Raw genomic sequence first — 14,480 nt, 5'->3', positions numbered from 1 at the left:
TCCTACTATATAAAAAGTAACTTTAAAAATTAAATTTCTCATGTACCCCAGATACATGTACAGCACACTAAAGAGATGAAACCTATAAATAGTGCACCAGTCACCATTACCACCATTTCTAATTCTATTTGTAGAGTGTGCCTTGTCTCTCCATTCTTGGATGGTCCCCAAGAAGGAAATACATCTAGGGAAAATAAGAAAATGCTACAACAAAGGTAAGTAGAGGATTATTAACATAACTATGTGATCGAGTTCAGGAGGATAGGCTCCTTCTGAGGCTCTCAAGTTAAAACAAACTAAAAAGAAAAGAAGAATCTTACCAGAAACCCTATCCTGGTGTTAACAGATGAATGAAAGAGCACTGAAAGTGGAAGGATGGGCACAAAGTGGGTGGATGTGGAGATATTGCTGAGAAAATCAACAGTGCAGTGTGTGTTTGAATAGCCATTTACCATCAAACAGGATTTCTCTATTCAGAAGAAAATTGGCAACTGGTTCGATATTTACATCATGTTTTTAGCAAAGTGGTTAAATATAAAGGATACTTGGTAAGTGTTTGTTGAATAAATGAACGAAGGAATGAACAAACCAACCGACAGGCAGAATGTGAAACTCCTCTTAATGTGGAAGACTATTAGCAAAGGTGGAGGCAATAATTCCCCCTATTTCTGTAACTGTGCCACTCCTCCCATGAAGACGTGGAGTTTATTTCTCCATCCCTTGAATCAGGGCTTGGCCATGTAATGTGTTTTGGTCAGTGAGGCAAAAGTCATGCAATCAGAGGCCTGAAAACCACTTTTACTTTGGGGCTTGCCCAAAAACAAGCAAAATTCTTGCTGCGGGGAGTTTTTCTGTTCTCACGTGAAGAAACTAGGACTAGCCCACTGGACGATGAGCCTCCATGGAACAAAGATGGTCTGTCCCAGTTGAGGCCTCCAGATGATCTGCTGAGTGACTGTAGCTACCTGAGCGACTCCCATGGAGACCGGCAAAAACAATTCAGCTGAACTTCAATTACTGACTCTCCCAAATCACTGGCACCCAGAATTGTGAGCAAATAAAATGGTGTTTTGTTTTACACCATTAAGTTTTGGGGTGGTTTGCTACACTGCAATAGGTAACTGGTATTTAATTAAATAAAGTTCTTATCTTTCATTGATGACCCCAAAGCTAATGATATAGGATCAGCAGATACATAAATGGCATTTTATTTGGGGAAGGTAACTCACCCAAGTAAGAGTTCTGGAGACCGATACCACCTGGTGGCCACATATTCTGTATAATTAGCATTATTGCCTTCTGATAGATTCCGAGCAAAACCTGAAAGATAGAAAAACCCAAAGGTGTAACTTTGAAAAAGAAAGAATTTCATATTGGCAAAGTATTTCAGTGCTAGTAATATTTTAAAGGAACACCAAAAGAACATAATAACTGGTACTGAATGGGTTGTTTATTAATGGTGACTTCGTAATTTTCAAAGGTTAGTGTGTGCATATGTCACTTAAAATATGTAGTGTATTCACTAAAAAAAAAAAAAAAAATCTCCCCTTACACTGCAGAAGTCCATGTTTCTGAAGTTATCACATGGTTTTATAAGCATTCAGAGCCTACTTTTAAGTCAGCTCTCTCAATAAATGCAAATCTTAGAAACAAAATGAAGTCCCCACAAGAGCCCAAGTCAAAGCTAAAATACTTTGTCACAGATGGTCATCATATTCTGACATGTGGGACTTAATGCAGTATTTGTATATCTACTGTTGCTGGTCAGTTCTAGCCATTATATAAGCAACTAAATAGTTGGTGATGATGGAAACTAAGCAGGCCAAAACTATTTTCATCTCCTAATGTGACTGAGAAGCATATTAGGGGTATCTAAATTACTTATACAATCTATCATTATTTTCCCTCCAAACCCTTTCAAAAGTTTTGGGGCCAAAAACTAAGCCAATAGGTAAGCTAATTAATTACCCACCTAACTCACCAAAAACATTATGGATAGTCACAGAGAACCAGAACATTAAAATAAGGGATAAAAATTAAGGTGTATATCAATTTTGAAAAGTAGAAAAATCATGTTTCTTAAAACAGAACTGTAAAAAATAAAAACCACAGCAAAAATCAAAGCCCTAACTCCAATTAATACTCCTTTGTAAGACATATTTAAAAGAAATATTCCTATTTTTGAATGGAATTCTTCAAGCCAGACAAAGGAGCTCATGTTGTGGGAAGAAAAGCAGTTCAGAAATTGTCACTGGGGATGCACAGGGCACAGAGTACCACACGCAGTGCTGCCATGTGAAACTTCCTCACCGCTAAAAATTGTCTTTCCTTTACAAAATGAGGCCAGACCAGGAATACTCTTTTCCTATTATTAACCATTCCACTGACATCTCCTTTGTAGTTATTACTTGTTTACAAATTTCAGTAATTTGGGGTTTTAAGCAGATCACCAACCCATAGAATCATGGAGGCATAGTCAAGGGTGCATGAGGCACACAAAGTGTCAGTATTTGGTGGTAGTCACAATTGTGGATAGGAAGCCAGAAATAGAACCACAAATACTCCTTTTAAATAACTGTATGTCAGTATTTCTTTTTTATTCTCCTAAACACTTCTTAAGATGCTTAAAATATAGCAGGACTCTTCTTTGTAATATGCCTTACAAAGTATGAAGAAAAGTAAAGCTACCTGTGTTATATTAAAGATATTAATATTCAAATTCTTTGAAAGCACTGGGTGAAAACAGTTACACATGCTTCTATTTACACGGGACAAAATTGGTCACTCACACAGTGAATTCTTAGAATGCTGCCATTTCCCATTTGTTTGATTCACCTTGGAGGTACCAATCTAACTTCTGCTTATGAAAGGACACAGTCTCATTTACATATAGAGGTCTACATTATATTTTTGGTTATATTTGAATACATGAAAAAATAACATTAAAAAAAGTCAAGTTGTTATTTTTCAGCGTATGGATTAGAGAAAAGAATTTTTAAAAGTGACCTATAACTTAAACACCCTAATTTATAGTTTTATAACCTTTCTGAATTATTGTAATGTAAATTTTTAAGAGCACTTAATACATTTTTATACATATATGGAGAACAATACACAATTTTCTATTAGGAGATAGTACAACTCAAAAGCTTCCTAATACACTCAACCAGGAGCTGGAATGTTAGACATCAATTACTAATCTCATTCACTCAACATTTAAAGGGAATAAATGGAACTGTTCTAAAAATGTCTTTGACCTGTACAGGTATGTAACTACTGCGTACACATGATACACATGTATTTACATAGGCATATTTTTAGTGTTTATGATTACACCTAAGATAATTTCTATCAACATTTAAAAATATTTTTAAAATATTCTTTTATCCTACCCAATACAGAAGGCCATAGTGGTATTTCGTAGAAAATTCTTTTTCTAGAGTCATTAAGCACTGGGCTTATGAATATACACACATGCACATATTTGCTTTGCATTCTCATTAAGCAAATACTGCATTATGACTCTTTAAAAATGGTAGACAACACCATGCAAAGAGAGTATTCTCCCAACAATCAATTTTCCAATATATGACTGAAAAGAATATTCCTCTAATTTAAGTCAAAACATAAGAAATACTTTTAATAAGCCTTTAAAAAGCTACCTATGTATTATATTAAATTAATTCTACTTGTAAGTTTCCATTTCTTTTTAACTTACCAAAATCACACAGTTTCAAAACATCATTGTGGCTGATTAAGAGATTTTCTGGCTTGATATCTGAAGTATGAAGATTAAGAAACAATTGTTAAAAACTGTTCCATGTACTGCTGACTGACACTCTTGGATCACTATAACAGCAGCTAATTAGAAATATCCAGAGTAATTTGAATAGAAACCTGTGGCAGCAAAAAGCAGAGTAACACATTTTATACTGGTACATAAAAGTTTCAATTTGTTTTGGAGAAGCATGCAGACCACAATTTCAAAAATATTTTTTTGCTTTAAATCTTAAAGGTATTAATGGAATCTGTGAAAGGAATTTAAGAATCATTGAATCTAGGCCACCATGTCTCAAGGAACTATCTACTTTATAAAATACTAATGACATCAATTTTGGGAGTTTGAATATTAATTTTTTGGAGATAGAATATACATATATAGAATATATATAGAATATATATATTAGAATATACATATATATGTATATATATTCTAATATATATATTCTATATATATTCTATATATATATACATATATATATGTATATATATATAGAATGTATGTATATATATAGAATATACATTTATATATGTATCTTCTATATATATTCTAAAGTTCATGGGGTATCTGGGTGGCCCAGTTGGTTGAGCATCTGACTCATGATCCCAGGGATGTGGGACTGAGCCCCACGACAGGTTCGTGCTAAGCGTGGAGCCTGCTTAAGATTCTCTCTTCCCCCACCCCCCGCCCTTCTCCCCTGCTTGTGTGTTCTGTATTAAATAAATACACTTTAAAAAAAAAGAGAGAAATCATTTCTCTTGTCATTTTCTATATAATTTCTACATTTATATCTCTCTTTAGCTTTCCTGTGTAGTTCACAATTATAAATGTCTAATGCTGAAGCTATACTGGATGAGTCAAGAAAAGATTTCTCATTTTTTCCATGGATGTTCTGAAGATGTGGTGGGAGCTAAGTAGAAATACACAGAAAATGCTATTTAATTCCTACCCTGGGAGACATCTCACAATTCTATTTTTTAGAGTATCAATCATTTATATCATATGGCAGAGGTGAAAAAGGAGAAAGGGAAGACAGAGGAGTAAAATCTGTAGATTTCAGAATCATGGTTTCTTTTTTGTGTTTTTTTTTTTTTTTAATTTTTTTTTTCAACGTTTATTTATTTCTGGGACAGAGAGAGACAGAGCATGAGCGGGGGAGGGGCAGAGAGAGAGGGAGACACAGAATCGGAAACAGGCTCCAGGCTCTGAGCCATCAGCCCAGAGCCCGACGCGGGGCTCGAACTCACAGACCGCAAGATCGTGACCTGGCTGAAGTCGGACGCTTAACCGACTGCGCCACCCAGGCGCCCCAGTGTTTTGTTTTTTTTTTTAATTTGAGAGAAAGAGAGAGCAAGGGAGAGGGGCAGAGGGAGAAAGAATCTTAAGCAGGCTTCATGCACAGAGTGGAGCCCAACACAGGGCTCAGTCCCCAACCCTGGCATCATGACCTGAGCTGAAACCAGGAGTCAGATGCTCAACTGACTGAGCCACCCAGGCGTCCCTCAGAATCATGGTTTCTACTGCGAATTCATAACCATTGATTTACTGTATACTTAACCAAATCACAGCAATACCACAGAACTGCAGCTAAATCAGTTCCTTATTAATATCCTCATATTGTAGTATACACTGTTATTAGAATCATTACCCCAGACACTAGATGTGCGGTTGGCTTGAAGACATACCTATACTACCAACAACCTTTTTTTTAAAATATAATTTATTGCCAAATTGGTTTCCATACAACACCCAGTGCTCATCCCAACAAGTGCCCTCCTCCCTGCCCATCACCACTTTCCCCTCTCCCCCACCCCCCATCTACCCTTAGTTTGTTCTCACTCCTTAAGAGTCTCTTATGGTTTGCCTCCCTCCCTCTCCGTAACCTTTTTCCCCCCCTCCCCACCCCTCCATGGTCTTCTGTTAAGTTTCTCAAGATCCACATATGAGTAAAAACATATGGTATCTGTCTTTCTCTGCCTGGCTTATTTCACTTAGCATAATACCCTCCAGTTCCATCCACGTTGCTGCAAATGGCCAGATTTCATTCCTTCTCATTGCCAAGTAGTATTCCATTGTATATATAAACCACATCTTCTGTATCCATTTGTCACACCAACAACCTTGATATGGTAACTGGTATGAAAGTCAAATCCAAGAGAAATATAAACTTTTTCTAGATATAATTAATAGAAGTTGGCATTCTTCACAAGACCTTTAAGCTATTCTTAAAGTGACACTATTTTTAAAGGGATATCCTTGTATCTCTGTACAGGTAAATTAAAAGGTAGTATTCATTTATTTGATAATTCAGAGACAAGAAGGAAATACTGTAACATTTTCCGATAAACATCTTTTAGCTTCATTATTTTATCAATATGTATCCCATTACTGTAAAACTCTAGAATTCAAGCAAGATTATCAGCAGAAGATAAATGGTGTAGAGTCAAAGACAGTGCTGAACAAGTAATTTCCCTTTTATTACTATAAATCACTCACTTCACAGCAATAAAGGACAAAATAAAACAGTTTATGGAAGCATAATCATGACCTTTATGCAAGGTTGATCATGCCTACAACTTGCAATGGGCACTTTCCACTCATGGGTAGGGCAATTCAGGAGGTAAAGGTACATACCAGAGGTTGTTGGTCTAAGAGGGAATGAGAGGTGACAGTCAATGGGGGAGGTCAGTGACTTAGGGACCACCTTTAAAGCCTGATTCTGAGTGGTTTCACATTACCTGGTCTACCAACAGGACCAAAAGGCAATGGAGACTACCCCTTTGCTCGTTTCACCCCAAGTAAGCTTCAAAGTTCCCATTTGTTGAATTCTTTACATCCCAAGGCATTTCTAAAGTTGAGAACAGATCTGGTTATACAGAGATCTCACCATAATATCCAAATAAACTTGCAGTCTATCCTTTTGATAATTCAAAAGGAGACTTGGAAGGTAAACGATGTTCTCATATCCTGTACAGTCGAAATGTATTTAATTCAAAGGGAACATCAGCACCCATGGAAATGTTCTTAAGAGAGTAACATGTAAAATATTTCATTACATTCGATGTTTTCTTAATATTGTCCATTTCAAAACTTCCATACTTACCTCTATGTACAATATCGTTCTTATGGCACCAGTGAATAGCTTTGATTAGCTGATAGATATAACTTTTAACTTTTTCAGGTGGAACTCCATTTGGCATTTCCTCCAGCAGTTCAAGCATATTCTAAAAATTAAATAGGGAGCCATTAATCTCCACAAATTAGGCAGACCATAAATCATGTAGTAACAATTTAAAAAAGCATCCTGGGGCGCCTGGGTGGCTCAGTCGGTCGAGTGTCCGACTTCAGCTCAGGTCATGATCTCACGGTTCGTGAGTTCAAGCCCTGCATTGGGCTCTGTGCTGACAGCTCAGAGCCTGGAGCCTGTTTCAGATTCTGTGTCTCCCTCTCTCTTTGCCCCTCCCCCCCCATCTCTCTCTCTCTCTCTCTCAGAATAATTTTTTTTTTTTAAAAAAGCATCTTGGATGATAATTCATCCAATACACAGCATGCATTTTAAAAAGCTGTTTGTTTTCCATCTACAACTTTTTTCATGAAAAAGCAGGATACTCTATTAAATCAAAGCTCTCTTTTAAGAGAAATTCCATTTTTACTATTCCTCAGTGCTGCCCCAAATAATAACCCTGGTACTTTCCACTCTCCCTAAAAATGTTTAAGGCATCATTTTAGAATATTTTCAAGGGAAAAGCAATACAAAGTAGAGAGAAGATGCTGTGATGTATAAAGGAGGGGGTAAACAAGCATTTTTAACACAGTGCACTGTGCATGTTTAATAGCACCTTGCAATAAAATCAAGCCTTGAAAATATTTCTGGAGGACCTGGAAAATATTCTTAAAAGAAAATGATCCTTAATTTTAGAAGTGATCCATGCAATCGGTACAAAAATTAACATAGGCTAGAAAATGCTGTTGAAATAAACACAGACTCCCAACAAATCAATTTTTGAAACTCTTAGCCTGGAGTCAGAGATCATTCTAAAACTCACGCAAAATTTTTTTACTAAGGAGAAACCCCACTTAACCAGTTTCACTGAATTTCCAGATTAACCACACATTTTCCATTCCCTCTGTAAAGCACCACATTAAGGCCCATAGCATTAGAGTTTATTGTTTGTAGACGACCATCTAGAAAAGCAGTTCTCAAAGTATGATCTGTGTGTGTCTTATGGGGTGGTTACCAGATCTTACAGAAGGCCCATGAAGTCAAAACTACATTCATAGTAACACTCAGCTTTTTGGCACTTTTACTATGTTTGCATTTACACTGATGACTCAAAGCAAGGATGGGTAAGCTGGTGGCACCCTAGCATAAATCAAGGCATTGGATTCCTCAATGCCACACTCTTACAGTTAAAAAGGAAGACAAAAAACCAGTTTGTTTGTTTTTTTTTTCAACGTTTATTTATTTTTGGGACAGAGAGAGACAGAGCATGAACGGGGGAGGGGCAGAGAGAGAGGGAGACACAGAATCGGAAACAGGCTCCAGGCTCTGAGCCATCAGCCCAGAGCCTGACACGGGGCTCGAACTCCCGGACCGCGAGATCGTGACCTGGCTGAAGTTGGATGCTTAACCGACTGCGCCACCCAGGTGCCCCAAAAAACCAGTTTTAGTTAAGGATGTCTTTCTTGGGGCGCCTGGGTGGCTCAGTTGGTTAAGCATTTGACCCTTGATTTTGGCTCAGGTCATGATCTCACAGTTTGTGAGATCGAGGCCCCCCACTCCCTGGGTTGGGTTCTGTGCTGTCAGTGTGGAGCCTGCTTGGGATTCTGTCTCCCCCTCTCTTTGCTCCTCCCTGATATAGGCGCATGTTCTCTCTTCTCTCTCAAAAAAGGATGTCCTTCTTTGATTAAGCAGTAAAAATTATTACTTGTATTAAATTTCAACTCGAGTACATGTCTTTTTAGGAATCTACATGATAAAATGGGGAATACACATAAAGCACTTCTACTGCATAACAAAGCATGATGGTTATCTTAAAGAAAATCACTTGGGTGATTGAGTTGAAAGCTGAACTAGCTGTTTATTTTTGATAGAATACCATTTTTTATTTGAAAGTATGACACACAAATGTAGTTATGTTAACATGTGATGGGATTCTTATTGTTATTTTTAAATGAATTAACTTTATATTGTTCAGTTCTGACTTGTAATATGATAAATATTAATAGATAAAGCCCAAATAAATAATAAGCTTTTAGGGTTTCTAAAAATGTTAACAGTGTAGGAGTCCTAAGGACCAAAAAGTTAGAAAACCTCATACTTGCTCTAATACAATCTCACAATTTTGTTCCCACCAGTCAAGCTGCATATAATCAGTTATTCATAACACTCCCATACCTATTTGTAACAGATGCACTTCTTTTAACACAATTAAATATCATATAAACCAATGAAATAATGTTTTAAATAAAGAGATTTGCTGTTTATAAGAAAGCAAAATTTAATACTTTGGAAAGACTGAATGAAGGACAGCCACTAAACATACTGCTGTCTAATGGTATGTGAGTGCAGCAACTAAAAAATGCTGGCAAGGGACAGGTGGTGATGGTGATAAGGATTCTGCACTGAGATTACTTTTTAATGTTTTTAAGCTTTAGTTTGGGTTTACAGAAGATCTCACAGGCTATCATAGTTGATGCATTATGGGTATGACGTATCTAAGAAAGACTCATCAGAACTCCAATCAGAAGATCAATGCTCCAAAGGCCCTGACCCTACCCCTAAGGAGTAGGAAATGAATATATACTGATATATTTTAAGTTAAAATGTTTCAAGTGTGTATGCATGATTTTTAATGATTCTCCACTTGAGTTGCCTTTTTCAATTAACAAATGCATAGGAGCTCCTAAATGCACATGAAGAATAAGAGGGCTTTGCAATACAGAAAATAAATCATATGTCTCATTTCATATCATGTTCTAAATCTGTCAGTGGCAGATAGGAATGCCCCTCGATAGCCATTCTTCCCTTTAGCCCACAGTAATACAATTTGTAAGTCGATACATAGGTGCTCAGAATGAAGAGTACATTTCCCCTCTGCCTTGCAGCTTGAGACGCCATGAAAGTAAGTCCTGGCCAAGGGGATGTGATAGCTGGAGTGTGATCTTGACCTTGAAGACAAGGGCCACATCTCAAGGGTGGCAGAATGCAAAGGCAGAAGCAACCTAGGTCTCACACAGCTGTGGAGCAGAGTTACCGTACCAGCCCTGTACTGCCTACCTTTGTATTTGTATGTGAGGAAGAAACTTCTATTTTGTTTAAACCACTGTAATCCTGTATGTCTGTAACAACCCCACTACCCCTTAAGAGCATCATTTTCTTGCCCTCTTGAGACTCTTTGTTAATCTCGTTAGGCACTGTTGCTGATGGGAGGTCACCTTCCACGGAAAAACCACAGGGTCAGGCCAAGAACCCCAGGTCTGGGGGACACAAGACAGAAGGTCTGATAGCAGCTCTGCCACTTATTGGTAGAGAGATCTCAGACACGACAAAACGTCTGGTACACAGAGGTGATTTCCCCATGTGTTCATAGCAAATTGTTATTAATCATGAACCATCACCATGAACAGAACAGAAATAAATAAGACAAACCGAAACAGATCTGTCAGAATTGCATTACTGGCAGTGAAAATGGTAAACTGAATGATTATTCTTGCAACTAAAAAATAATATAAAGAGCATCCGATCTTTACAGGAATCCTTTTTGTATAACTTTTTATAAATATCAAATTTCAGTTTAATTTTGGTAGGGAAGGTCCTTTAGGAATATACCTAAACTGACAAAGAAAAAGAAACCTTTAAGCAGATTTTGGAAAAGAAACACAAAACAGTGTTTTATTTTTATTTTAAGTTTCTTTCTTTGTTTTTGAGAGAAGGAGAGCAAGCAGGGGAGAGGCAGAGAGAGAGAATCCCAAGCAGGCTCCGAGTTGTCAGCACAGAACCTGATGCAGGACTCGAACCCACGAACTGTGAGATCATGACCTGAGCTGAAACCAAGAGCTAGACGCTTAACCAACTGAGCCACCCAGGCATCCCCATGAAACAGTGTTTTAAAATGACAAAGAAACTTGTAATATGTTTCAAGTTTTGCTTGAATTGAAATTCCTATGTATATTTATTTTCATTAGAAAAATAATTTGTAGGGGCACCTGGGTGGCTCAGTCGGTTAAGCATCTGCCTTTGGCTCAGGTCATGATCTCACAGTTCATGGGTTCAAGCCCCGCATCAGGCCCTCTGCTGTCTGCGCAGAGCCCACTTTGGATCCTCTGTCCCCCGCCCCCACCCCCCACCCCCGCCCCACACTCTCCGGCCCTCCCCGCTCATGCATTCTGTCTCAAAAATAAGTAAATAAAAAATTATTAAAAAGAAAAAAAAAGAAAAAGAATTTGTAAAGGCTGAATTAATTCAAAAGCCACACTCCTGGGTCATCTTGGCAACACTGCTTTCTATTTTGTGATGATGATGGTGGTGGTGACACTATCATTTATGACATAGAAGGCATCTGACAAACATTACCCTCCCCAGCCTTCATGTTCATTAGAAAGCCTCATTTTATCATGTACAAATTCCTGATTTTATCATGCAGATTCCTACAAAGACATGTACTCAAGAAGTGAAATATAATAAAAGTAGTAATTTTTAGTGTTGTTTAGCTATTAACAGGAAATCAGGAACCACATATTTATTCATCAAGGAAACCTCTAAAAGGTCCATCTGGCACCAGTTTATTCTACTCCTGTAAAGGTACTTATTTAAGTTTTGGACAATAACCAACCACTGTAGGGCAGCTACCCTCAAAGAAATTCAAAGGCCCACCTATTGATTACTGCAGCATACATTAGCCCCTAGGCCACACATCATTAAAACTGTCACTAATCATTACCAATTAAAAAAAAAAAAAACCAAGGCAAGTATACAGATAATTTGAACCGTGTGTGCTTCTCTTCTTTTCTCCCATGCTTCCAATTCATTATCTGTGGCCTCATCTACCTCCTCAAGCCTCACCTTATGCCTCCTGGCACATCTTCCCTCAAATCCAAAGCACTGACATTTCATAAAAGGTTGCTCCATGAGCCCACTCATTCACCACCTTAGGTCTGATTTAGGCAGCCACCCTAAGCTCCCAGGCTGCCTCACACATACCTCTGTCATCTTATGCCATCACTGTCAACCTACTTGTCTCTCCCTCAGAGGCCTTGCCTCGGTTTAATTTAAATAAAGTACATCTAAAAATTACCTGTTGAACACAGATTCTAAGATTTTAGAAGCCAAATCAATACACTGTTGAAATTTAAGATGATCACTGTACAGTTAAATTGCACAAAACCCTTCAATATATTTCAGGGCTTCTAATGATTACGGATAAAAAATTCATTTTTAAAGTACTGAGATTATGAGTACATTGACAAATCATACTAGACAATAATACTTCCTTGAACAGTGTCAGAAATGACCCTACATAAAAGAATCAGGCAAATTCCATACTATCAATTAGTGACTTACTTTTTCAACATATTCAAACACCAAGTACAATTTCCCCCTCCGACGAAAGGCTTCCTTCAGCTCCACGATGTTTTCCTGCTTGAGAGTACGCAGCATTTTAAGCTCTCGTAAAGTCGTTTCCTTGACTTCTTCATTTTCTAGAATGTAAACAATGGTGGAGAAGAGTAAAATTAAAGCTTTCAAACCACTGTTGAAAAAATTCTAAAAACAATGAAAATATACCAATTTTACTTTCCACTTTGAGTACTTTCTGCATAAGAAGTTCAAGGATGGAAGAATAAATATCACATTTTCTTGTTGAAAGGATCAAGAATTAGCCACTTAAAGAAGAAAAGGCTTACTTGACCAGCATGAACCTAATTTTCCCCTTATGTTTTCTTGTACTCCGTATTGCAGAGGGTATGTGTAAACACAGACTTACAGATACAACATATCAATCTACTGTCATTTTAATTCTAACACTTCCTACTGACAAAGGAGGAGTTTAAAAGAGTAAAAAGGAATCAATGGTATCAGTGTGCAGAGCAGCCTCTAGGCAGCATCTGTAGCAGCTGATGTTTTTAACTCTAGCCGGAAGCTTTGGCTTAAAAGAACATTTTATTTCTCCGGCTGCATGTGAGTCACCTCAGTGAGCAGAGGTCATATGCCAGGCACCCACGATGCAGCTCATAGTCAAGTTGCAGGGAATTCTAGGAGAGTCTGATCTCTCTGAACAGCAGCTGCTATAGGTTCCTGCTGTCCTCCTGTGGCATGTCCACCTGTCCATCCCAGATGGTGTAGCTGTACTGGGACAGAGAACTTATGCTGAACCAATATAGCCTTCCATATGATCAACTTCACTCACGATAACCCCCACAGGCATGGAGGAAGGACAGAAGTCACATTAACTCTAATGGATGAATTGGCAAGGGAGTAAGGAAGGTAATACTTTTCTTTTTTAGTGAGTTTTTATGATACCTTTAGGTGTAGCCTGGAAATGCTAACTACCATGTTTACATATATACATATATGAATGTGTACACACACACACACACACACAAGAATACAGGTTCATAATTCTTTTATCTGCAATTTCAAAAATCCATCTAAAAACTGAACACTTTCTCCAAGTGTATGGCAAATCTCTTTAGAGGTAAAATCTAAACTGACATGAGACCACCTAGTCTTTGTTTATCCCACTTAGTAAGAACATTCAGGTGCTTGCTTCAGAAATAGTGTCTTTTTTTTTAATTTTTTTTTTCAACGTTTATTTATTTTTGGGACAGAGAGAGACAGAGCATGAACGGGGGAGGGGCAGAGAGAGAGGGAGACACAGAATCGGAAACAGGCTCCAGGCTCTGAGCCTTCAGCCCAGAGCCCGACGCGGGGCTTGAACTCACGGACGGCGAGATCGTGACCTGGCTGAAGTCGGACGCTTAACCGACTGCGCCACCCAGGCGCCCCAGAAATAGTGTCTTACTGGGGCGCCTGGGTGGCTCAGTCAGTTAAGCGTCCAACTTCGGCTCAGGTCATGATTTCATGGTTCGTGAGTTCAAGCCCCACGTCAGGCTCTGTGCTGACATCTCAGAGCCTGGAGCCTGCTTCAGATTGTGTCTCCCTCTCTCTCTGCCCCTCCCCCCACTAATATTCTGTCTCTCTCTCAAAAAAATGAATAAACACTAATAATAAAGAAACAGCATCTTATTACAGGGTGCTAAAGTAGCATGCCATATTTCCATTCCAAAACCCGGAAGTTGTGAATTCTAAAACACATTTGTCTCCAACATTTGGGGTCAGAGTCAAAATCCTAGCTTGAGAATCCAAGTTTTATGACCCTCAGGTTCAGGTATATTCAACCTCCTTCAGGTTCAGGGAAGAAGAAAATGAGAGTTTGGGGATGAGGATGAGAAAGATTAAAATGCCTTCTAAGAAGAAATGCCTCCTAAAGCAAGGTACACAAGAGGAAAAAGGCTGATGGGGCTAAATGGGGAGAGAAGATTCTAAATTAGGTGCCAGGAGTACTTCTCAGATTATTTTCTATCCCAGCCTATCTCCCAGCCCCCATTCAAACGGAGTTTAAAGAATCAAGAGACTGTAGTAAACGCAAGGGCTTTGTAGCACGAGAGTATCTGTAATAAACAGGGAACAGAAAGTCAA

The 14,480-nt window shown here is 38.2% G+C and overlaps 1 protein-coding gene across 7 annotated transcripts in view; it reads right to left on the bottom strand.

Moving 5' to 3' along the window:
- Positions 1-14,480, bottom strand: part of CDKL5 (cyclin dependent kinase like 5) — a 213,489-nt gene that overhangs the window by 68,162 nt on the left and 130,847 nt on the right. For 6 of the 7 annotated variants that reach the window (XM_019823616.2, XM_045051234.1, XM_019823617.3 and 3 more), the window contains exons 5-8: positions 12,345-12,481; positions 6,885-7,005; positions 3,719-3,778; positions 1,230-1,320 (exon numbers count right to left, since the gene is read on the bottom strand). In XM_019823616.2, coding sequence (XP_019679175.1) covers positions 1,230-1,320; positions 3,719-3,778; positions 6,885-7,005; positions 12,345-12,481 — 409 coding nt within the window. Of the gene's footprint in view, positions 1-1,229; positions 1,321-3,718; positions 3,779-6,884; positions 7,006-12,344; positions 12,482-12,685; positions 12,801-14,480 lie in introns of those variants that run through there. The other variant, XM_019823619.3, reaches the window with a different exon arrangement.

This window comes from Felis catus, chromosome X (assembly GCF_018350175.1).
Source record: "Felis catus isolate Fca126 chromosome X, F.catus_Fca126_mat1.0, whole genome shotgun sequence".
Lineage (NCBI taxonomy): Eukaryota > Metazoa > Chordata > Mammalia > Carnivora > Felidae > Felis > Felis catus.
The sequence above is the reverse complement of the archived record's forward strand: the minus strand, read 5'-3'. Positions and strand labels throughout refer to the sequence as shown.